The sequence below is a fragment of the Leptinotarsa decemlineata genome, unplaced genomic scaffold (genome assembly GCF_025532065.1).
Source record: "Leptinotarsa decemlineata unplaced genomic scaffold, Ldec_3_MD MMD2_P_RNA_scaffold_2, whole genome shotgun sequence".
Taxonomy (NCBI): Eukaryota; Metazoa; Arthropoda; class Insecta; order Coleoptera; family Chrysomelidae; genus Leptinotarsa; species Leptinotarsa decemlineata.
In genome coordinates, this window is record NW_027412529.1 from 1,207,056 (window position 1) to 1,234,302 (window position 27,247).

General features: G+C 36.3%; 1 protein-coding gene across 1 annotated transcript in view; it reads left to right on the plus strand.

Annotated features, from left to right (window-relative positions):
• LOC141485058 (NFX1-type zinc finger-containing protein 1-like) overlaps window positions 1–24,482 on the plus strand; it is a 62,352-nt gene extending 37,870 nt beyond the window's left edge. Inside the window, exons 9-14 of the mRNA XM_074180999.1 lie at window positions 1,102–1,347; window positions 8,940–9,184; window positions 9,489–9,810; window positions 12,571–12,843; window positions 21,340–21,772; window positions 24,274–24,482. Coding sequence (XP_074037100.1) covers window positions 1,102–1,347; window positions 8,940–9,184; window positions 9,489–9,810; window positions 12,571–12,843; window positions 21,340–21,735 — 1,482 coding nt within the window. The 3' untranslated portion in view covers window positions 21,736–21,772; window positions 24,274–24,482. The remainder of the gene's footprint in view (window positions 1–1,101; window positions 1,348–8,939; window positions 9,185–9,488; window positions 9,811–12,570; window positions 12,844–21,339; window positions 21,773–24,273) is intronic.
• Window positions 24,483–27,247: the final 2,765 nt, after the last annotated feature.

Below are 27,247 nucleotides of genomic sequence, written 5' to 3' on the forward strand. Positions count from 1 at the left end.
CTCATCATGAAAAGCCCTGTATGATCTAAAACTGAACTAATAGTTTCAGTTCAGTCGGTTTTAGTCATTGAATAATGGACAGTTCAGTGATCTGAACTGCATTACTTACCTTTTTTGTCATTACTTTCAGAAAATGTTGACATTGAATAAATTAAAATATCAAAAAAGCGATGCAACCAAAGGTGAAGAATGTAATAATTAAAATCGACCAGACTTCCGTACAGCCGACAGTAAAATGCAACAAGACGCGTTCCGTGGTTGGTGACTCTGATGGCGGGAAGTTTAAAATTGTCATTTTAAACGATCGCATGCAAATTGAGTTAGAAATGCGTTAATTATTGGCCAACCCTAATTCCAAGTTTCTTGGCAACTGAACCAACACAGTTCAGTAGTTCGTAAAATTGCATTATACAACCTGCTCCAAAAGTTATTAACTAAAGTCCAAAACTCCACAATTTGAAATCAGTCTTGCGCGTGCGCACATGTTACGCATGACTTCGTGTTTCATGTAACAATTTGGAAATTGAAAATCACGTAAACTCCATTCTCGAGATATCAATGTTTGAAATTGTTCTTTGATATGACCTATATGACCTTGATACCTATATATTGGATAACTTCACACACAGTTTTGGCATTACCTTCAAATGTTCCACTGCTTATTGATGATTTAATAATGTTATAACAACGTCTTGCTGAATGAGACGTTTTTTGTATAATAAACATATATAAACGCCGTCTTTTATAATCATTTCATTATAATATATCCTGATTTTTTAATGCTTTTCATGAAATAATACAATGCGAACGTGAATCCAATGGAATTATAATAAAGTACCTAGAATGGACGTTCTAGGGACATATATTTCTGGACGTCCTGAGGATTCACTAAACTGGACATACTTAAAACGTCCAGACTTGGTCCTGGACATTCAGACGATGAATGGACATGTAATGGACGTCTCTAAAACGTCCTGTGATATCTGGGAAACTGCTACTGGAATAAAAAAACTAAGTTTATGTGTACAATTTTGTCAGTTTTGTTATGAAAAACCCTTCAATGCCAACAATCGGTTAGTTTTTCATGTGTATTTGTTCAAGGTGGTAACTTTAAAAAATGAAAGGCTGAAATCCGAGCACAGGGGAGTCCAAGAAGTAGAGATAAAGGCCGTCGATAATTTTCAAGGAGAAGAAAACAAAATAATTCTACTCTCACTGGTTAGAAGCAACAACGAGAACAGCGTGGGATTTCTCAAAATCGAAAACCGGATTTGCGTCGCTCTATCTCGAGCTAAAGAAGGCCTTTTCATCTTTGGGAATATGAAACAGCTCTGCGCTTCCAGCAAGGTAAGGATATTGCTACTTCTGCGTGACTTAATAACATCATTTATTGGCAGAGCAGGTCTGTTTATAAAATAAATATAGTTTAAAAAACTGAAAAACAAGCTTTTAAAGAACATCGAACTAAGAAGTTAAAAATATATTTTTTTAAAATAAGCTTAAAACAATAACGAACGAAAAATTCTAGTATTATTGCGAAAAAATCGACGGGCGCTTGATATACAAAAAATATGGCACAAAGTGCCCCCGCTTTTTTCACAATAATACTAGAATTTTTCGTTCGTTATTGTTTTGAGCTTATTTAAAAAAAATATTTTTAACTTTTTAGTTCGATGTTCTTTAAGAGCGTGTCTTTTAGTTTTTCAAACAAAGCACTGAAACTAAAGATCTGGGCATTATATTCTGCAAAAAAATGCTTGGCCTTATCTTCAGGACGTGTAGAGACTTTCAAAACCAAGAATGTTTTATAACACTTTTTAATGGATATGTCCGATCTCGTGTGGAATATGGTTCCCTAATCTGATCACCTATTAGTCTGGTTCACATGTACTCGATTTAGCTCATTGTCATTCGATTCGTATTTTTGCCTAGAAAGTTTAAGGGAAGGTCCGAAAACGCGCCGATAAAAATTACAAAAGTTATAAACAATTAAGTGAAAAAAAATGGGGCTTAGTTTTTTCTTAATATCTCGGAAAATTTTCAAAATTTTGGAAATTTGAAAAAATATTTGAAAAGATCAATGAATTTGCGCAAATAAAGTCCCGACTCCCAAAAATAGAGCCAAAAGCTGGTAGTCTGGCTTCCACGCGCCTTTCGACACTCTGACATAAAAACAAAAAAAAAAAATTCAAACATATTAAATGTAAATATTAAGGAATGGAAAAATTCATGTAATTTTGGGATACATCAATAAACAATAATCCGTAGTCAAAAAATTTTTATCCCAATTTTAACGTTAATTATAAATTTGTTAATTAATAACTTTTTCTGAATTGAAAGTTAATGTAAAAATCCCTATAATTATTAAACTAAAACCGTGGCATTTTTTTCCTTTGGTGAAGTTATCCTTAATAGGCAAAAAAAAAGATTACCGTTGCCAAAATAAAAAATTGTTATTTTCTATTATAATGTTATAAAAAATACATTACAAATTTTTTTTTTCTAATTTTTTATTGTTTCAATGTCTCATGCCTAAAAACTAATTAATAATATTTTTTTAAATTTTTTACAGCTATTGTTAATAAATTTATTATAAACAAATACATTGTTTACAAGCAATTCTAAAATTTTTTTTTTGCATTATGTTAATTGAAAAAAATCATGATTTTTAGAAAAAAAATTGTTTCTTAAAAAAATTTATTTGTTGCTAAAAAATGCGTTTGTTAATTAACAATCGTTTTTTCCAACTAAATATTAAAATTAAGGAACCGTTTTTTTTTAATCATAAATTCTATTGTTCTTTAAGGTTGCTAAATAGATTTGCCCTCTTATCCTTAGAAAACAGAAGAACATATTATGCCTGTATCTTCATATATAAATTGATTCATAATCTGGTTGACTGCCCTGATTTGTTATCTCAACTAGATTTTCACGTACCGAGACGACGTGTTAATAAAATCTCCAGTTTATAACATCTGTAAAATTTATAATAGTTTCTATTCAGAATGTGATATTTTTGTTGTTCCATTTGGACGCTTCAAGTATATAATTCGCAACAAGCTATTTTCTATGCAAGTCGAACTAGAATCTAATTTCAACCCTCTGCACACTGTGTTTCAACTCTCTGCACACTGCCAATTCTATTAGAATTCTACAGTATATGTTTTTTTCTATTTTTTTTTTCCACCGTAGTGTGCGCTGGTCAGGCCCTATCCTCCGAAGCCACGATACATTCGGGAGGGCGCGCCAGCATAATCAACCAATGACCACTCCCCACACCGTGGGGTAAGTGATCATTGGGTCCGAGAATCATGTGCCCTGAGCAAACGCAGTGAGCCAAGAATGACAGCCTTCTGCATCTGTGCGGCTAAGATTTCTGCCTTAGTGCGGCAAGCCGGTATGATTTTGAGATTCAAGAGTAGAGAAGACATCATTCCACCAAGGACTCCAACAATCAGAACGACCATCTTGAGGGTGATCTGGATAGAGTCTGCGGAGTTCGAAGAGAAAATCTCGATATTTTATCCGTTTTTCCTCCTCTTTTCTGACGATATTCGTCTCGCCAGGAGCTGAAAACTCCACGACAAATATCGTTTTGGTCTGGTGGTCGAGAAGGACTACATCAGGCTTATTAGCTTGTATGAGCCTGAGGGTGGGGAACGAATAGTTCCAATAAATTCGGCACTTCTCGTTCCCCACAACGGATTCAACATCCCCCGGAGCGTAGGGCAACACCGGGGTCTCGTCAATACCGTAAGAGTGCCGTAGATGGTAATATAGCACTCTTAGGGCCGCGTTATGTCGATGGATATAGGCCGAGACCGCATATGCTGGGCATGCTGATAGCAAGTGCATTAGGGTCTCGGGCGCCTCGCGACAGGCCCTGCACCTTGTGTCAGGAACCTCTATACCCATCACGCGACTGCGGTAGACTAAGGTGTTGAAGACACCATCCTGGCAAGCCATGATGAACCCCTCAGTTTCCGACTTCAGCCCACTCGACCTGAGAAAAGCGAACGTCAGGCGCTTTGATAAGCCAAGGTCTTCAATATTATTGAAGAAGACCCCATGCGTTGGCTTATCCCTGTGTCTCCGCAGAAGTAAGGTGATCTCTGCGGCTTTTATCTGAGCTTTTTGCTGAACGGGTTCCAACTCGGTGACAGAGTTGTAGTCACCTCGTTCAGAGTCGAAAACTATACCGAGTTCATCAGCTGCCCTAAGGCAGACATATGAATGTATCACTGTTTGTATATTACTCTGCTGATTTTATAGGCTATTCGTTATATTCCATTGTACTCGTACTTAGTCATAGCTGTGAACTTAATTATATTTGTCTTGTAATTGGGATTACTCCTGTTGGACAATAATGTCGATAATTCTGTCAAATAAAGATCCTGAGCTTGAGAGTTAAGCCGGAATTATATTGTTGTGTCGTGACGCTCCACAAGTATATCGTATCCTTACATTTAGTACGTTTAGAATTATATTACTAAAGTGCAACGTGTCGGGACGCGATCTACGTGACGGCGATCGGTCGATTCCCGATTTGCGTCAGAACGATGGTGGGGTTATGACGCGTCAGAACTCTCTGTAACGGTTTACATTTCTGAATTCAGAAGAATCAGTAGAGCCGCCCTGTAGGTTCGTTATTTTATCAGCATATTGCTGGGATGGTGGGTTGTCTAGTAAGCAGGAGTATATAAAACCGGGGAGATTTTCACGGTCAAGATTTAAAAGCAAGGTTCTAGCAAGGGACTGTCCGAAACCTAAAAACATCTAAGGTCAGTCAAATTAATCAATTCAATATTTTCATTTCCTATTCTTGAAATATCGGTTGAGAATTCCATAACACATATTTTCTGGTTTTTTGGGCAAGAATAATAAGATCATCTATGAAAGATTCACGTCGAGCATTGTCAGACCTTTTATTCATTATTTTGGTGGAAAAAAAAAGCTTTCATGGCATATTTATCTGGTAATGGAAGAAATTCTTCGGAAAAGCTATAGTTGCAAGTAGCAAGTATATAGTATATAGTAGCAAGTATATAAGAAAAAATATCAAAAATGATGATACCTCGTGAGTAGTAGCCCTGATATTGTTGATATATTTTGGAGCGGTCTGAGTACTGAAATCTACAGTTCATTCCTAAAATTAGAGGATAGTTTTAAGCATTTTTTTTTCTGTGCACCTAAGACAGCTGTTGAAGGGGGTAATAATTATCGAGTTTGATTGAAGTTAATCGAAAAGTAGATTCTGGATAAATTATGATTCGGGAAGTTACTTTTAACTGCTCATTTGTTACCTCATTTTCGATTTACGTAAAGGTCTATCTCTGTCAGTTCAATACTCGAATCTTTTGATTCGATATGTTCCGAAGTAAGAGTTCTCCAGTAGTAATATCGTGATCAAAACGGCCTATAGCTTTACTGTGAACGTTTTTCAGTATTAAGTATTGGTTCTTTAAACTTAATGTATATATTGTAACGAATTAATGAATTAACTGCCCTAATCAAATTTATTTTTAACAATATTTCACTATCACAACTAATTTATATACAACACTTAGTAACTAACGCTTAATTTATCTTCACAATTAGATTCCTTTCCTTAAACGCACGATTCACTTTCTAAGTACAGACTACTCCTCGAGACGGAGAGCGACCTTTTTATATCGTCAACGAACGTTCCGGATTTCTCTGCGGATTTCGGGACCCATCCACACCTTTCCCGCTGTTTCGCGATCAGACATGCGTTTGCTAACTGGGACATCGGTCAGGGCCGGCTTCAGATTCATTACATTGCCCCCTTCTTAAAGACGTTTCGCCCCGAAATGTCATCCTTGGCGTGTGTCGATACCTGCAGAACTCTCCATATTTGCACTGTGAAGTTCGATGGAAGTAACACTCCACCGTCTTTATGCTCGGTCGTGGAAGATGGTTACCACACACCAAAATCTGGATGCCGCTGGATCGGAAGATCGTTTCCAACATGCTTCTCACAATCCTCCAGTCCAGCCTGTCGAGCCCAGAGGCTAATTTCGGGATTGCCAACTCCACGAGATTCTGGTCGAGCATCGTCTCCTTCAGTCTAGTAAGACTTCTCCAGACATCTTCATAGGACGGTTTGTCTCGAGAATGATTTTTGGTCATCAAGTAGAAGATGTTTCTCTGACCCTTCTTCAACTGTAGCACTCCTCCGACTTCTGGATTCTGTTCTCGTAATGTTTGAAGCTGACGGAATTTCTTGTTGAATACCACAGCGATACCCTTGGACATTTTGAGATCCTCTGCCACGCAGTGAGCTAGTGCGTAATCAACTGGAACCTTGAAAAGGTCTCGTGGCTCTTCTCGAGTTACCCCATGTACGACCTTCTGTCCGTTCGAGTATAAGGACATGAATTGCTGGAACGTCATTTCATCCTCTGGTCGTCCGAGGACGCGAACTTGGTCGTGATTTCCAGCATAAGGAGCCAGTCTATTAAAATGGACGACCCTAGGCTTTCCTCGAGGTGGCTTATGGATTCGGTAGACGAGGTCATTAATCTTTTTCATGATTTTGTACGGACCTTCCCACGAGTTTTTCAACTTCGGTGATAAACCACGGCGTCGCTTAGGGTTGTACAGCCAAACTAGGTCACCAGTTTCGAATTCTCCAGCATTCGCCTTGATGTCATAGGCCTCCTTCATCCCACTTCTGACACCAATTGTAACGAATTAAGGAATTAACTGTCTTAAACAAATTTATTTTCAACAATATTTCACTATCACAACTAATTTATATACAAACACTTAGTAACTAACGTTCACTTTATCTTCACAATTAGATTCCTTTCTTTAAACGCACGATTCACTTTCTAAGTACGAACTACTCCTCGGGACGGAGAGCGACCTTTTTATATCGTCAACGAACGTTCCGGATTTCTCTGCGGATTTCGGGACCCAGCCACACCTTTCCCGCTGTTTCGCGATCAGACATGCGTTTGCTGACTGGGACATCGGTCAGGGCCGGCTTCAGATTCATTACAATATATTTGCCTGTTTTTTTCATTAGTTCGTTGCAAATAACATATGAAAATCAATTTTTGAGTTATTACACAGTTGGTAGTTAAATTTGTAAATATTTTTTTCTATATATCAATTTGATATAAATTTCAAGCTTGCAGCTTCGTTGTTGACTTTTTGGTTATTTCTCCAACCCCTTCCCTGTTGAATCCGTTCAACTGGCGCCCCAGGGCTCACTTTTTTCCATCTATTTCGACTGTAAAAGAAAACATATTTTCCTTAACCACCTCCAGCCCCGACAATAATCGACTAGCCTGGGCCGAACTACTTTTTGGTAATTACATAAATAGCAAGATAGGTTAGGTTGTTAGTATGTTTCTAATCTGACGCGTTAACTAGTTAGAGAATAGTTGTTTGCATTTATTTGTCGGACAAACTTATTGAACTTGTTAGAAAATACGGGTTTGCATTTTTTTATATCATTTTCTATCATAGAATGTAATATCTCAAATTGATTTTTTGATATTCTGAAATATTGATGAAACCGTTTTTTCAGCACTGATATTCGCTTCGACTACTTCTCAGATCATTTACTGGTTGAACCCAATATTTTCTCTTTTCACACGCTTTATATTAGCTTCACTTGTATATATGTATGTATGTTTGTTTGTAACTCCCTTTTTCTTTTCTTTTAAGTAAACTTTACATTAGCAGACACGCAAGGTTTTCTTCATTATCACTATCCGAATCGGAGAAACACGTTGTAGATGCTCGCATGCGTTTACTCCATAGGCCACCGTTGTATTGACTCGAAATAACGTCAGAGCCGTCCCGACGCGACAGAATAGTCTGCACAGTCGTCGTCACGTCAGAGAGCATCACAACACACCACAACATAATAATGTAATTCCGGCTTTGCAAAAAAAAAACATACATACATGCACACATACATACATACACATACATAGTTACAGGTGAAGCTAATGAAAGCGTGTTAAAATTAATAAGGTGAATTCTCTTTTTTTTATTCATCAATTTCTATTTCGAGTAAAACCTTACCATTTGATTGAACTTGTGTTTTTTTGGTCTTGACTCTGCTGGGCTTTTCCATTGGGACAATTAGACTTTGGTTTCGATGTCATAACCATTTACCCATGATTCGTCACCAGTTATAACCCTTTTAAGCGAATCTGGATCGCCGTTGACGTCATTCAACAATTCCTAAGCGATGCTCATGCGACGGTTTTCTTAACACCCTTTTATTAGCTTCACCTGTATATATGTATATTTGTTTTTAACTCTCCTTTTCATAACGGGATCTGTATTTGACAAAATTATCGACATTATTGCTTGATCTATTCGCGGACAGATGGCGCTGTACGCAACTTCCTTGACATATCGACATTATTGCTTGATCTATTCGCGGCTAGGTGGCACTGTACGTAACCTCTTTGATATATCGATATTATTGCTTGATCTATTCGCGGGCAGATGGCGCTCTACGTAACCTCCTTGGTATATCGACATTATTGCTTTATCTCTTCGCGGGCAGGTGGCGCTGCACATAACCTTCTCGATATATAGATATTATTGCTTTATCTCTTCACGAGCAGACGGCGCTGTACGTAACCCATTTGATAAAATTCGAACTCACTTTACATGTGTTTCTTAATTTGAAAAAGTATTTTTTTTCATTAACAGTATTTTTGTTCGCCAAAAAGCAATGCTTTGTCAACACCCGAAATTATTTTTTATCCGCTTTCTTCAAACTGACAAAAGTTGCTTCACCCAAAATGTTCTATCCCACACACTAGTAGTCCGACAGCTGTGAAATTTGTACATGCGTCTTTGATACTAGTAGCACCATATGTGTGGTAGCCATCGAACTTTTCAACTCTATTAACACAAAGAAATACTGTGATGTATATTTTGTCTAGATTTGGCGGTCGATAAAAGAAACCCTGAAGACGCAAGAAGCAATCGGTAGGAGTCTGCCATTGAAATGTTACCAACACAACAAGCAGACACTGGTGGAATTTCCAGAAGATTTCGATAAAACACCCGACGGAGGTTGCGACGAGCCATGCAAAACAAAACTGGATTGTGGACACATGTGTACCAGGCACTGTCACAACGAAGACAAGGATCACTCTGACTTCAAGTGCTTCGAACCTTGTAATAAGTAAGATAACAATGAAGCAATAACATTTTTTGATATTGTCTCAACCACGTATTTATTTGCAAAAGTACGGATATTTCAAGCAAAGGTTTTACTGAAGTAAACTTATTTGAATATTGAAATCAGACTAAAAAGGTGATATGTCTAGTGAGTGAGCTAATATCATTAGTTTTGTTACATATCTCAATAAATATTTTATTATTATTATATAAAAGTGGTAAAAACATAGAAAGTTTTTTCATGATGGTTTCCTACAACGTAGTAACGGCTACATCCATCAATCTATTGATAATTATCAAATTTTCAGAAAAATATGCGACGCAGAAGGCCACGAACTTTGCACGAAAAGATGTTACGAACGTTGCGGAGAATGCGAACATGAAATCACAGAATTGCTTCCTTGCGGTCATTTGCAAGCGACCGTTTGCCACCTGAAAAACTCACTGGACGATATCAAATGCACCAAGGAAGTGTCCATCGATCTACCTTGCGGGCATGTAGCCAATAAGCTGTGTCACATTAAAGCAGAAGATTTCGTTTGTCCATTTGACTGTGACGTACCCCTGAAGAACTGCGAACACAAGTGCACATTGAAATGTCACAAAGACAAAGATCCGGAGCACGAAAAGGTAAGTCATCCGTTTTTGGAACTAGAAATTTGGGAGAAATTGAATGTTTCATTTAAAAAACTGGCGATAATGTCAATACTTGTAGGTTGATCATCTTGTAACGCATGGGCTGGAAAGTCCCGAGCCTGAGAAAGGAAACGCGTTTTTTTCATTGGCTTCATCAACATAATCTCCATCAAGAGCCACACAATATTCCAGCGTCGCTCTAAAATTTCAATACCACTTTGGCCTCAAAACAGACCTCAGTTTCAGCAATGACCGCTTCATTGGCGAGAAATTTCTTACCGGCGAGCATTTCTTTGAGGTCTGCAAACAGTTAGTCTGTGGGAGCCAAATCTGGCGAATATAGTATATTCGGAAGATATTTGAAGTCCATATGCGGTCCTTTCTTTGCAATTTCAGCCTTCAAACGCTTCAATAAAGCTATACAATATTCACTGAAGTATACATCAGAATTAACATTTAAAGACAGAAATTGTACATAATACATTGAGATTAGTAATTCAGTCAATTTATTATCCCAGAATTGAAGAACTAGATGATACTTGTGTACACATATTTTACATTTGGTAAAAATCCAGTGTCACTTCCTATATGCGTAACTATCAGACGACTACCTTTTCCAGATGGCTGTTTTAACCCAACTGACAAACCTTCAATAAAGGCTTGTCGTGCACTTGTTATATTACCATCCTGCCATACTTTTTTGACCGTATGTCCTTGGTTAACCCATGTCTCGTCCATGAAGTACAATTTTTTTTGAGCTTCCGAAATTCGTCAATTTTTCTTAGATAGTTTCTTCTTCATGCTATTATTTCTTGACGTTCAATGAGAATGCTTTTCCTGTCAACTTTTCCGTGCGTAAATTTCATTTCGTGTACAAGTTTCCTAAAAGTTTCTTTACCCATTTTTGGGACCAATTCATGATCGCTAAGTGCCTCCAGAACTATTTGTAGTGTGGGCAGCTCATTTCTGAAAAAGAAACTGTGAATAGTTCTGCGTATACTGGTTTTGGCTTCTTCATAAACTGTGATTTTTTTTCGTCCGCTACTAGTTTTTGGCGTTTGTACGTCCCCATGAATTTCTGCTTCTCTTATTATTTTGTAAATCGATGATTTTGGTACACCGATATAATCAGAGCACATATCAACTAATTTATCTTTTGTAATTGTGGAACTTAATGATGTAGAAATGCCCGGTTGGTTATTCGGAGGTACACACGTAGAATTACAGCACATATGCACAAAGTCATCTTTTGGTGGCTGATGATCTCTTTCAAGACAGTGAAATACTCGCAGTACAATTTGTTTTTCTCTTACTGACCGAGACTCCGACCGTTTTACCTTTTTCGACGTGGAAGGCCCGACCATGTCTCCCATTTTTTGAGTAGTTTGAGAACGGTGTAGAAATATAATTATGTAACGCTTAAACACTTATTAGCACTATTATTTTCACCAATTGTTATCACAACACGTCGATTGCTGACTAACTTAACTGTAAAACGTACAATTCACGCTGTATAATTCACAAACCAATGATACGCTCATGGCTGCAAGTACATTAGTGAGGACTGCAACGATAAGATGGAAGTTACGGTAAAGTGACAAAGACAGAAATATCGTTGCGTACAGCGTTGCCACTAGTTGTAATAAATATCTAACACTATACAGAAAATAATGAATTTTAACTGATCAGTAATCAGGAAATGTATAAGTATTACTCATTACTGATTTTTGTCATAAATAATACCTTTTAATCGTACTAGTATTGTGTATTATCTATAATTTGCCACAACCTACAACTCTACTGCTTACTATATTTTGATTCTGCTATAAACTGGTAACGTAAAATTTAGATATGACAATGCGCTTTACTCTTAATCATTATTGGTTTTACTATAGATAATTGTAACAGTTCAATTCACACAGAGTTGACAACAACAAAAATGGCATCTGTCAAATTGGATCATCTGATTTGTGATTGGATATTGAAAACCAATACACTTGGCAACTCCGCTCTAGACACGATCAATTTTATTGGTCAACAGACACGCGGCCAATTTAAATTCTTTCTTTTCGAATAATTTTTTTTTGCAAGAGATTTTGAGACCGATTAGGCTTGATAAGTATAATATACCCCTAACTCGATCAGTCTATAAGCAAATCAGTTTCATTTTCTATAGCATGAAACAAGCCCATCGTTGAGTACCCTGTCTGTTCGAAAAATATGGTGATTTACTAATCAATTTCTATTTTGTCCCCTTCGAAGTAGTCTTCCTCAGATATTATACACTTGTAAACATTTTTCTGATTCAGTGTACAACCACTGTCAACTTTTCAAGTGTTTTTGAGCACTTAAATCCAGTATTATTATATTGTCACCTGTAACATTATAACTTGTCTGAACACTGTATCGAGGTGAGATAGATACAAGAAAATAAATATTTCGAAATATTCATCTCTCCCAACTACTTCCCCAGCTAATACGGGCATGTATGAAGGTCTGTAGGTGGTCATTTCAGCATGATCCTGGCGCTGGATGAATGAAAAACATCTGCGAGACTAACCTCTGTGAGGAATCTTGCATAAATGTCTGTCGTATATAATTCAATATCCAGCGTGGTATTAGCCAGGAAATTAGTTATTTTTCAGCAGGAATTCATCTGAACCTACGGTGTCGGTAGTTGGAAAAGAAGAATAATTCGAGGTTTCATTTCGAAATATTAATTTTCTCAAAACAATACAATCTATGTTATTTCAGTATACTTGTAAAGTCATCTGCCAGAAGGAAAATATCGACTGTAGCAGATCTGTTGAGAAGCATACATCCCAAAGATTCTGCCACGAAGGAAGCGAACGCTGTTATCAGATGGTGATGAAATTCAGATCGGAATGTTCTCACATGTACAAAGAGGTGGAATGTTATGTCGACGTGAATCGAGAAATGTGTACAAGACCCTGCAAGAAAAATCTGCCATGCGGCCACAAGTGTGTCAACAAGTGTTATGAAGTCTGTCAACCATGTCAGAAGAAGGTAATAATAATAATAATAACGTATTCAAAAAGCACATTTTAATGTGAGATTTTCACTGGAAAGGGCAAAGTGTGGCACGATAACTATGAATAGTGTCAAAGGTCCAATTCCAAAGTCCTTTGATTATCTTCATATGAATCGTTCTGCTGAAAATTGGCGGAAACTTTTCGGCGAAATTCTACCCTAAATCATTGATGTGTGCCTGTTAGTACTTAGACTTACCGCCCGATGGCGCCACTATCGCAAGAAAAATTCGCTATCGTGTAATACATTCTCGTGGAATGTCAAAATTTCAGCCGAATCGGGCTCGTAGTTTTGTTTTGATCACGTGTAGAAGCGGGCGCTCGCTGATTTTATAAAAAGCAATGTCGGTCGGTGATTCGGTTCTTTGTTTTTTGGAAGAGACATCGCGCAGCGAAAACGGAGAGCGCTCGGATGCTGCTCATTCGATGACGACCGTCAAAAATTAGTTCAATAAGTTTCAACGGCTACCACGGAGGATAACGTGACAAAAATTCCACGATCTCTTATTGGCACACCGCCGATTGAAGGTACGCGAGATAGCTGAGATAGTAGCTGTCGGCGCGATGGGTGCCGCCTTTGCTCATTCCGGACAACAAGCGCAATCCGAAGTAGTTTCTGTGTCGTTTCGTGACTCTTGACGAAACATGGATTCACGAACACTGTCCTATCGGCCGGAAAGGTGATGGCCACCGTTTTCTGGGATTCACAAGATATGATATCTTACATCGATTACCCGGAGAAGGGCAAAACGGTAACCGGGCTTTGATATGCCGACTTATTGGGCCGATTCGACGCCTAATTGCAGAGAAAACGGTCCCATTTGGCAATGAAAAAAGTGCTATTCCACCTAGACAACGCAACGGCTCATATCTTCGCCGTCGGCACCGCCAAATTGGGCTACGAACTGCTGCCCCATCCACCGTATTCTTCAGATTTCGCCCCGTGCGAATTATTTTTGTTTCCAAACTTGAAAAAGTCACTCGCCGGGCAGCAAAATGAGTGGACCCAGATCCAAAATGACCCAGAAAACGTATTTTTCAGACGGGTTAAACAAGTTGGAGCATCGTTGGCTCAAGTGTATGTTGGCTATGTTGAGAAATGAATCGCCACTTTTCAAAAGTTTTCTTTTTTTTTTCAAGAACCACTCGGTTGGTGCAACGCCCGTCAAGTAGAGTATCGCAGTTCTGGTGTTTGGAGAAAGTGCGGGGATTCATTGTACTTCAGAGATACCAGCAATTGAATGGCAATTTGAAATATTTTTTCGTTCACTTCCTTTATAAATTGGTTTAGAAATGGTTCTTTTCAGGTAATCAGGAAAAATATCTTTTGCAATTCATTTATTGGTTACTTTTGATAGAGTATAATAACAACTGTTTCTTTTGAATTTTTGGGGTAATTTGGTCTTCAACAGGAGCTGCATTAATTTTTGAAGATATATGATTTTTATGGCTTCTTCTGAAGTAGAGTTTCATGAAGAAAACAATCACAAGATGGAAATTCGTTCAGTCGGTTTTCAAATTGTTCTGATGATTAGAAAAAGTATATATATATATATATATATATATATATATATATATATATATATATATATATATATATATATATATATATATATATATATATATATATATATATATATATATATATATATATATATATATATATTATATATATATATATATATATATATATATATATATTATATATATACAGGGTGTTTCAGAATTCGACGGACAAACTTATACCACGTCATTCCTCTTGCAAAATGATGAAAAATGAGGTAGGACATGTGTGTCCGGAAATGAGCCGTTTCAGAAATACAGGGCGTTGAAGTTGCAAAATAAAAAGACCCTTTTCGTCGTAGCTCCCGGACTAAAAAAAGGAATAAATTAATGAAACTCAGCAAATCGATTACGAGCTAGAATGTGCTTCCTCCAGTGGTATGTTTGCTTCAGTATCAGTAGCCAGTGGCGTTCCAGCGGGGTAATAGCTTATATTTCCCCCCTTATTTTTTACGCCACTGACTTTATATCCACAACCGTCTTTTTTTTTAATTCCTTGATCAATTTTACGTAAAAACCAAAAAACATTCACTATGAAAAAACCAGTAGTTTTCGAGAAAAATTGAGTTGAACTGATACGTGCATTCTTATATGGGAATAATCGATTAAAATAATCGAAATTCCAAAACCAAAATTATTTGAACTCTTTTAAGATTTTACCATTAATTTAGCGCTTGCAAGTGATGGTAATTATTGTGGGTTTTCTATCATCGTACCAATTTTTGTTATGTTCAGCATATTGTAATGACAAATCATAACTCTTGAGGCTTATTTTCGTGCTTGTCAATAGATTTCATTGTTGAAATGTTTTCATTGTTCTCAGATCTTCGAGTGACTTTGTGATCTGAAAAAAAGTGACCCCAAATAAAATTTGCGATTATTCGGAATCTCGACTGAGTTAGGCTCCAATAATCATAAAATAACACCATTATTCTGGATTTTGGGAAAATTATTTTTTGTTCACAATTATCCTGTCTTTCCCATTCGTGAAATCACACTTCTCTTTGTAGAATCGTAAATATCTTGAAGAATATTCATTAATAAGAAAATGAAAAACATTCTCAAAGTATACAGTGTTTTCAAATTTTCACAGATAAAGCCGAAAAACAAAAATTTTACTCTAATTATACGCCTGAAAAAAAGAAATGTATTTGGAAGAAGTCAATTTATTTGAATAACCATCTGATAAGATCTTCGCTAACTCTAGTCAGTAAATGAAGTTTTTTAAATAAATGAAGAAATGGAAGTTGTCTATTTACAGCTAATTACATAACTCTTAGTTGGATGTCGGTACTCATAATTCATCTTTGAGTAGAAATATCATGTTCAAAATATACCTTCTCTACACATATTTTAGATAATGTGATAAGAAACAATACTGTTGAAATTCTAGAACAGTGAGTCATAAACACGAATTTCTTTTTGAAATTTACATTGAAAATTCAAATGTGCCTTTGAATAATAATGAGAACATCTGATGAATAATCAATAGGGTAATTGTTCGAAATTTTTTCCGTCAACACTTACCTATACACGATCTGCAACGGCGCAACATAGAAAATCGCACTTTTTCAAATGATTCTAAATTTTCGGCAATCGTTATCGATGCAGCTTGAATGCGGGCGACTAATTCTTCTTGGCTTTTTGGTTCTGTTTCATAAACCAGTGACTTCATATGACCCCAAATAAAATAGTCAACAGGATTCAAATCTGGTGATCTGGCAGGCCATTTGTGGGGTCCACCTCGACCAATCCAATTGTCACCGAATTTCCGATTTAGGTACTCTCTAGCAGCTAACGAAAAATGAACAGAAGCACCGTCGTGCTGAAACCACATTCCATTCCGGATATTCAGAGGAACATCTTCTAACAATTCAGGCAATACTTCTCCCAAGAAAGTGCTATAATTGTCCCCATTCAAATTATCTGGTAAAAGATAAGGACCAACTAAACGGTTTTCTACTATTCCTGCCTAAACATTCAATGAAAATTTTGTTTGATGGCCATGAGGATGAATAGCAAAAGGATTTTCCTCGGCCCAAATATGGCTATTGCGAGAATTGAAAATACCTTCCCTTGTGAATTTTGCCTCATCAGTGTATAACACTTGCTTGATAAATTCCGGATTATTTCTCCACATACTTAAAAACCATCGAGAAAATTCAATTCGATCTGGATAGTCCTCTGGTTTCAGTGCCTGAACTTTTCTCAGTCGATATGGGTATAACTGCTGTTCATGCAAAGTCCTCCAAACAGATGATGAAGACACATGCAGCACTCTAGCTATAGATCTACTACTTTCAGACGGATGTTCAGCAGCATAGTTCAATATCTCCTCTTCTGTGATATAATTTCTTACAGTTCTCTGTATACCTGCATTCCTTCTGGTAATTAAAAAACTTCCTGTTTCCCTGAGTCTTCTGTCCACGTTTTCGAACGTTTTCCAATTAGGAATTCTATTTCTTCCAGGAAAATTTTCACGATACATTCTTTGTGCCAACCTTCCATTTCGTCCCGATTTTCCATAAATAAGGTGCATGTCCGCTAACTCTTCGAATGTAAAATTCATTTTTCTTATACGAAATACACAATCAAACACTTTCTGACAGCTACGTTAACTTGGAAGTGTCATACGAATCTCATTTCATTTCCACAGCCCCCTAACAAATTTATTGTTGTCAATGAATAAAGTAATCCTCATTGCTTAGGTGGATCAAAGATTGTTATAAGTCACGTGAATGTATTCTGAAACTATTCAACCAGTGGCTGAAGAACTCGAGAATATCGGTACAGTTATCTAACAAAACTATAATAGATATGCCCAGGAAACATTGTAGATGGCTAAGGTTGAAACAAGTAATGGTATTTTGGTTAATCGATAAAACTTGGATTTTTACCCAGTGAGAGAAGATAATTCGATAAAACATTCTGAGTTCAGTTTTGCCAACTATTCGTAATTGTCTTTGAAAATCGTTTGGATGGAACATTTTATTAAAAATGAATCTCGAGGTAAAGCCATTCAGTAGGTCTGCGGGCTCACAACATATCTGCAAAAAAAGTTGGTAAAATGGTAGAAAATCCGCAATATGTTGCCGAAGTGAATAATTTTTCAAGCACACAATGAATGGTAGAATGATGAAAGAGTTCAAATAATTTCGGTTTTGGAATTTCGATTATTTTACTCGATTATTAATATTCCCATATGAGAATGCACGTATCAGTTCAACTCAATTTTTCTCGAAAACTACTGGTTTTTTCATAGTGAATGTTTATTTGGTTTTTACGTAAAATTGATCAAGGAATTAAAAAAAAAAGACGGTTGTGGATATAAAGTCAGTGGCGTAAAAAATAAGAGGGGAAATATAAGCTATTACCCCGCTGGAACGCCACTGGCTACTGATACTGAAGCAAACATACCACTGGAGGAAGCACATTCTAGCTCGTAATCGATTTGCTGAGTTTCATTAATTTATTCCTTTTAGTCCGGGAGCTACGACGAAAAGGGTCTTTTTATTTTGCAACTTCAACGCCCTGTATTTCTGAAACGGCTCATTTCCGGACACACATGTCCTACCTCTTTTTCATCATTTTACAAGAGGAATGACGTGGTATAAGTTTGTCCGTCGAATTCTGAAACACCCTGTATATATACACATATGGGCAGGCCCAATTCAATTAAAGTATTGCTATATAGTAGTCGATGCAATGTTGTAGATTGAAAGTAAATTAAAAATAATAGTTACATTAAGATAACATACAGATCAATTATAAAAATTGTGAAAAGAAATATAAAATGTTTGCACCTGTCTATTTGAATGACTGGGGACAAGTAGAGATATTTTATAGAGAAACTTGGAGTCAATACTCAATCCGTTGATAATTTTAAATAGAAGAATTGTGTTATGTGTCCCTCGAGAGAAGGTATGTACAATATGCGTTCTAATGCAACATAGTCATAGCATACGCGTATCTTGAAGGCAATATACAGGGCCGTAGCGAAAAAAAACCAGGAGGGGAAGGGAATCCAAATTTTCCCAATCTTAACAACAAAATTTCCCAACTTTCTTACTTAGCTATCCAAAGATTGGCTGAATGCTTATGCCCGTTAGGGCATAATGAGAATTATTCTACTTATCCACCATATCCACCTTGTATAGGAATATTCAATACAAATTAAAGGAAACCACTTAAATAATATTGTGCTTATTGTTTTCTACTATTATTTTTTCTATCTTCACGGCCCGAAATTTCCCAACTTTTCCATGTCGAAAAAACAGCGAAAAGTTGGGAATTTAGTAAAATTGTCACTTAAAAATTTGTGGACTGTTCAGGAATGTTCTCTTACTTGGGAGAAACTAAACTTTTTTTAAGTTTTCAAACAACTCAGAATTTCAAAGTATGGAATCTCCAAGTTATGCATGTCGGGAAATCCCAACCTTCTTCTGGTTCTTTCCCTTTTCTTATTACCCCTTCCTTTCTTTTCTCTCATTTTTATTTTTTCAATTTTTATTCATTATTTTACTGTTCTTTTTTCAATCTTCACGGCCCAAAATTTCCCAACTTTTCCCAAGACGAGAAAGCAGGGAGGGAGGTTCTCTCTCCATTCCCCCCCCCATGGCGGCGGCCCTGACAATATATCTCAGGAAATTATGCTATACAACCTTAGTTTTACTTAAAAAAAAAAAAATGTAGTCCTACCTCTTTTTAAAAAAAAAAGACCCTCATATAATCGACAACTTTAGACCTATTTCAATAATACCTATACTTGAAAAAGTAATCGAGGTAATTGTCAAAAGCAGATTAATAGCATACTTAGAAGCTAATTCTCTTTTCTGCTCTGGACAATTTGCGTATAGAAAGGGTAAGTCCACAATCGATGCTCTTTTGAATATCATATCCAGTATAGAGATAGGTTTTGAGGAGGGCAGACATTCATTCATAACGTTGTGCGATCTATCGAAGGCATTTGATTGTGTTTCGCATAGTATTCTGCTTAAGAAACTTTTCTATTATGGTATCCGCGGACTGTCCCTTAAATTCTTTGAATCCTATTTGTACAATAGATCACAGTGTGTATCATTACATGGGATTAAATCGAATGTGAAATCTGTCAAACATGGTGTGCCCCAGGGTTCTGTACTGGGACCAATCTTGTTTATATTGTGTATAAATGACCTATATTACCACATACTTCCTAAAAAATTTTTTCTTTTTGCGGATGATACTACTTTGGTGGACTGTCACGGTAGTGTTAATGATTTGAGTGTTTTTGCCAACGCCACCATGAAGTCTGCAAGTAACTGGTTTGTTTCAAATAGACTTCTCCTTAATGAGGCTAAAAATCAAAATCTTATAATTTCCACAAATACGTATTTAACCTCGGGTAAAAGTGTTAAGCTACTGGGGGTCATGTCATGTTGACAAACTGGCCAAGAAATTATCAAGTGCAATATTTATGATTCGTAGAATGACAAGAATCCCCCCACATAGTGTTGTGGGGGGATTCTTGTCATTCCAAAAAAATTTGTATATTGCAAAAAAGAGTTATTTGTCTAATATCTAATGCCAACTTTAAAGATCATTGTCGCCCACTTTTTATTCATCTCAAAATAATGCCGCTTCCTACAGCTTTTGTATATGAAACATTGATTGAAATTCATAAAAATAAATCAAAATACATTTTACAATCGCAACAACATGAATATCCTACAAGATCAGGAAATCTGATAAGAACTGAGAGATTCAGACTGAGCACCTCGCAAATCAATTCATTGAATTTGAAATTCTATAATAAGTTACCATGTTACATAAAACAACTCAGTTTCTACTGTTTCAAGCAAAAACTCATATCATTTTTTTTGAATCACTGTTTTTATTCTACAGATGAATACATGTTATACAACATAGATAATTCATGTGACTTTGAGTGAGTAACAATTGTTCTCATTTTTAACATTAGTTGATTGATTGTTTTCATTATTATGTACACTGTTCTGTTATACAAGCATTGTGATGGTTTTATTTGTATATATGACGTCATATTTAGAAATTTTTGTGTTTTGACTTGCTACAAATATTTGTTCAAATGCATCACGTAGCCAATAAACTATTCTATTCTATTCTATGTGTCGAGATAAGATCATACCAGTGATTTTAGCAAAATCGCAGGTGGCCAAGCATCTTCATGGATTTCTGAATTACAGCTAAAATATGTGTTATAGCTAAGTGTGAAGTCTAGGATTACACCTAGATTTTTGGTTTTTGAAAGCAAAATGTAAGATCAGATTATTTATACAATATTCGAAAGTGATTGGTTGATGTGTTCTATAATAAAGAAGTGTGGATGAAGTGAAACACATACCATTTTGCGTACACCACTTAGATGGGCAATCTATCGTTTTGTAGAATCAATGTATAGGCCTCACTTTCAATTATTTTAAAACATTTCAAATCGTCGGCAAATAGAAAAACTTCACTTTGTGGAAATAGCGAATTAGTGGTCCCAAATGTGATCCTTGTGGAACACCCGATGCAACTGCAATGGTATAATAATTAATGATCAACCCCGAGAGTTTGCGTTCTTTCTGTAAGAATCAAAATGTTTAATTTCACCATTGTTTGTGTCTTTTTTCAGATGTTTGTAAATTCATTGAGCATTTTCTTTTAGTTTGAAATTTCATCAGATTTCCATTTTTAATTCTTTCTTGTTCTCTTTATTGAAAATGCACCTATTTTTCGATTCTTTTCTTTAATTATTCACATGACATTTAGCAACACCCTGAATACAAGAAAAGTGCAGTTTTTGTGTTCGTACCCCCTTTATTCATCTACTGGGGTATTTTTCATTTTCTATAGCCATCAATCACTACTTTCTTCAACAATAAACAAGATTTATCATCATTTGTTATAGGTGACATCTAAGTTTCCCGATTGTGGCCATTTGCGAGTTGTGGAATGTGGAAAAAACCCTCAGGAATTATCCTGTAGAAAAATCTGCTCCAAAAAATTGGCATGTGGCCACATTTGTAAAAACGAGTGCGGCAAAGCATGTCAAGTCATTTGCGAACTTGGATGTTCGAGACAGCAGCCCTGCGGTCATCCATGCCTGAACAAGTGTTTCGAGCCGTGCGCATGCGTCTACAAAGCCATACCGGAATGTCGTCATCGAGTTAAGGTTAGGTGCGACGAGGAACCAAAGCGGGAATCCTGTCAGAGACGGTGCAGGAAGTCTCTGGAATGTGGACATTTATGTGTGAAGAAATGCCAGGAACCGTGTGCATGTGATAAGAAATGCTGTCAAGGTTAGGCATTATGCAAAAAGCTCTTCAACACTGAAATTGCAGGTACAAACAATACTGATCATTTCACAGTTTTTTTTGTTTTTGATATGCCTTTTTCTAAAAGTATATTTTTTGTGTCATCAGCATCGACTGCATTGATTAGCTTCGTGCCCTGGGTAGGCAATGTTAATAACTCCCGAGCCACCTAGGGAGCATTATGGCTATTCACAGTCCGTCAGCCATTAAACGTTGCAGAATCATCCCAATTTCAAATAGATAAATTTTCTTGAGAAAAATATCTAATCGAGGTTGGGATCGAACTCACGACCTTCCGATCGTGAGTCGGGTGCGCTACCAAAATCTGAAGTAAGATCGAATTCAGTACAATGAAAATTTTCAATAATTTCTCAGGAAATACAAGGGTTTTGATTTTCTTACTCAAAAACGACATGCATAGGAAAAAAACTTGGCACTTTCTCAACACCACTGTTGAAGTTGAAATTTATTGTTTCATTCAAAAATATGAAGTGATTCCTTGAGCAGAAAAATATTGATGTTAGATCACAGTGGTCGGTTTTTGCTATTGAGAAGACTTGAATTGTAACTAGTCATTCGTTGAATAAATTTTACTAGCTCCAATCACATTTATAGGAATACATTTTTTGTTAGTATTCTTACTTGTTTCTTTGTATACAATGCATAATTTAAATTTTATTATGACGTCACTGTTTACCAAATGTCACTCAAATATTCCAGTGTTGAAGTTGAAATTTATTGTTTTATTCAAAGCTTTTATTTAAGTGCCCTAAAAAGATAAAAATAAAATTTTAAATCACATTACCACATTCATTTATGACTTTACAGAATTTAAAATATATTAAAAGCTTGTCGCAATGCCTAGAAGAAATCTCTACATATTCAGTCAGATGAAATTTAAATCAAGAAACATTCCAACAGATTAACTAGGTACTGCAATAAATTTCAAACCCGATGAATCCTATGTGTGCAAAAAAGTTATTCAAGGTTAAAGTTCCACATTTTAAGCAATAATGGCACTTTTATTTAATTACAAACATTATGAATTGTTAACAACTTCACTAGGTGCCTATCTAATTATAAAATTTCAATTATAAATTGAAATTTTATTAAAACAACGATAAAAATAAAATAAAAACAACAATAAAAAATTGGCGCTCCGGGCCGACCTCATTGATTCCAGTGGCGCATTTGCTTTTTCAGCTGCAGGAAAACCCGGAAAAACCTGCAGCACCACATCATCTGAAGATCTTGATCTAACAATGTCCTCTCTCTTATAAAACAAAATGTAGGGTGTCTCCAGAGGCTCCAATAAATTCAATGCATCGCCAGAACACTTCGTGACACGACTATCGTCAAACTTAAACCAGTCCGTTTCTTCTTTGACCAAGGCGTAATAATGACCAAATTCCAGAACCACAGTGAACAGTGACTGCATGAATATTATAATAGTGGTCTGCCAGGTTGAAATGTTCTATTTCGAACCTTCCAGAGTTTCTTGCTTCCGTTAGAGGTTGAGTCTTGTTTGAAAATCATCAGTGTTATTATTAGATTGACTGGTGCCTCAGCTATACTTGTTTCCTTATAACAGTCAGTTAGTTTGGCGCATGTTTGACAATACAGTCGATCATCACCTGTTGAAAATTCCATTTTCAGATGATTTAACAATAAGCTTTGCACGGACTGGTTATTAGTCATATTAGGAAAAGCTAGATGAAGTTCCGGAAATTCACATACGTTTTCGGTACTTCTTGAACATTTATCACAAAGTAAACAAGTGAGGATTTTTCCAGCAAAAGATTTACAAACACAAGACAAGATGGGCTGTACGGAATCATTCAGGGTTTGATTTTGGAGTTATCTTTCTCCCAGACAGATTGTACACCAATGCTAATGACGCTCACCTCACCAAATTCACAAGTCATGGTATACCTCTTGTGCCTGATGTGCCATATTGTGCTTGTGGAACCTCTTACTCTGGGAACTTAGAGGGTGGTAGATAATAATATTTTTTTACAATGCAAATAAATACGGGTTCTTACAAGATTTCGTGTCCCTGCTATTTACCGGTGAGGAGATCTCTCGTACGGAGCCGCTCCTGGCAGCAGCATCAGGTCACGTTTATGATTAACATGCATTGTCATCGGTTCTGGACCAGTATGCAAAATTTCAGGTCAATCTGATACCGAGAAGTGGGTCAAATTAAACTTGCAAGATTTGTTAACATACATACAAGTCAAGTTGAATAAAAGCTTTTAAAAATATGAACTTCGTTCAACTGTCACTGTTCACCTAATGTCACTGAAATATTCCACATGGTTTCAGAAATATTAAATAATTTTCATTTCTTTCTTAGAACTTTGACACCTCGAATTTTCATAACGGAACATTTCTGGAACATAGTTTATTTATATAGTAACTTATCATTGCTTTTTCTCGTAGATTCACACCCTTGAAAATTCGCATATCATTAAAGAACGCCCTGTATGAAAGTTATATTTTTTACTAATTGGAACGGATTTTTGCAGACATGCCGTCACCCAGGTGAAGAGCCATGCAAGTTTACTGTGATGGGAAGCTCCAGTCAGGTCAGTTATTTAAGTGGTGATTCAAGTTATCTCACTCTAATCTTGAAAAATTTAAATTATGTTTAGTGTAGTTGAGTTTTTGTCAGTTTCATTTGTAATCATTTATTTAGCAAAATGTGCCTTGCAATCATTATATGTTTCCATTATAACGGATTTATTTTACCTTTGTGAAGATGGATGTATGTTTGAGGACTTTGAATAATAGTAGTAAATATAATAGTATGATCAAAGAATGCAAACTTTCACGGCCCGAGATAACTGTGTGAAAGCTATTTTCAGAGGCTGTGGTCGTAGTCTTACAGGTTCTTATGTCTGACATTTCGTCTACTACTGCGGTAGACTTTATCAAAGGCGATATGATAACGGTAGCAGTGCCCGTGTTTGGTGTTCGAGCTGTTGCCGTCCCGAACGCGGTAACTACGGCGCTGGCTTTAAATTATTATTAGTGGGCGTAGCTTGGTTTCTCTTAATTGGTTTACCTGGCCTTGTTTTTTTAAGGTCAAAATACAAGCACTAGAGGAAAATCCTTAAGAAGCTCTTTGAGCGGTGCTTGTGCGAAAGAAGCGATTCACATTGGATTTCGGAATCCATAGATCAAATCAAATAAAAATATGCTTTATTACCCAAGATATAAACATCTTATTGGCAAAGTCTAGTAAAGTAAAACATGTATAAGGGACAATTAACCAATATAAACTATAAAATAATGCTTAAAAACCGGAGCAGAGTACATGGACAGAACAATATCAAGTCCAGCTGAACAGCTACAAATATAAGTACATGAATTTATGAATATTAAGTAAACGTAAATATATAATTCTACATAATGAACATTGATAGCCATTTCGTGTTGGTTTCAATAACTTGTTTACACAAAGCTACATGTCAATTATTCGATAGAGCCTTGGTAGAATTCGTCCACACTATAATAGATAGATAGATAGATATGTTTATTCATCACTGAAGTTTTACAAGATAAGCATATAAACTTGCCTCCCTAAAACTTATCGGACTAGTCAGACATACAACAAATACAATTAATATAAAAATAAAAGCATAAGCTACCCTATACCAATTTATATATACTATGAACAGAATGCTAAGAACTCGTCCATTGAATAAAAGGCATTTGAACATAAAAGATCAAACAATTTTGATTTAAATAATTTAAAGCTCTCAATTTCACCCATTAGTGTGACTGTGTGATTATAGCAAATAATTCCCTGATACATATAGGGCCTCCCAACAAGGAATTCTTTCACTTTCTTTCTGAATTTCTTTCCATTATATATTCGCCTTAAATTAATGGGAAGGTGGTTAAATAACTTCTTGCTATTGAAAATAATAGAATTTTGTGTAAGGGCTAGAGAAGGTGTGGGAAGGGAAACGGAGTAAGACTGACGTGTACTATAAGTTGCGGTGTTCCTAAATTGATTTTTATATTTTTTGAGGATAAGACACACTGTTTCCAAAATAAAAAGACATACTAAGGTCAGAATTTTTTGCTTCACAAATAACGGGCGGCACGAATCCCTGTAGCTAGCCTTGCATAAATATCTGATGGCTCTTTTTTGTAGAGAGAATACCATATTGAAACGAAATTTTGCACAATTTCCCCAGAAACAAATTCCATAACGTAAATAGGATTCAATTTGTGCAAAATAAACTGATCTTGTGATAGTAGTGTCTAACTCTCTTGCAACAACTGTCACTGCATGACATCCTGCTGCTAGTCTTTTACATAAGTAGTGGACATGGAAATCAAATTTTAGATTTTCATCAATGAAGAGCCCTAAAAATTTGTTTTTCTCCAAATTTTCAATTTTTACATTTTCCAAGTGTACTTCCCCTATGTTACATCTAAACGTGATCACCTTTGTTTTATCGATGTTCAATGATAAGAGATTGGAATCACACCACTCTTTAACCGTTCTTATGTCGACGATGATTTGATCAAGTAAAATGGAGGATGTATTGCTATGCCAGAGGATAGTGGTGTCGTCAGCGAAACATGTGAATTTACCACTTATGTTAACATGGACCAAGTCATTGACATAAATGAGAAACAACACCGGTCCCAAAACGGAACCTTGTGGAACCCCACTGTCAATGAAACGTTCTTCTGATGAAATTCCATCTAATAGAACATTCTGCCGCCGATGAGAAAGGTACGTCTCAAACCAAAGTAATGCCGATCCTCTAAATCCGTAAACTTCCAGCTTGCGAAGAAACAGCATGTGGTCTACACAATCGATGAAAGATGAAAACAATACTCCAAAGAAGGTCTGATCTGAGCTTTATATGCCATCAAAAGTTGCTAAGGTGTGTACAGTTTTATGGTTCGGAACATTGTTACAAGTTTTTGAGAAGCAGCCTTTGCAACTCCAGCGACGTGATTGTACTAACTCATATTGGTGTCTATTTTAACCCCCATCAAACTTATCGAAGAAGAAAGCGGAATTTTCTGACCTGACATTAAAATATCCGGTTTGGAGACATTTATCTTCGTGGAGAAAACCGATGCGTGGATTTTTGTGGCATTGAATTAATCCTGGTTACTTTTACCCCAATTCGAAATCACTTACAGATCCTCATTAAGATATGCAACCTCCTGCTGCTGGTGAAGATGTGCCTCTGTAGTCGTCAGCAAAGCAATATATTGGATTCTTGTTTTTTTCCAATAAGTCGTTGATATACAATTGAAAGAGGTTTGGAGACAATTTGGATCACTGGGGAACACCAGCGTTCATGGTGCCATACACAAAAATGATCCGACAAGCCATAGAATCAAAGTTTGTCCAGCAAAACCTCACGTACATGTTTGTGTACAATTAAGGACGGGTAGTCAGATTTTATTAATGTTCATTGAAATTATCCCTGTGTTGAATATCGCAAAATGCTGTTTTATAAGTTT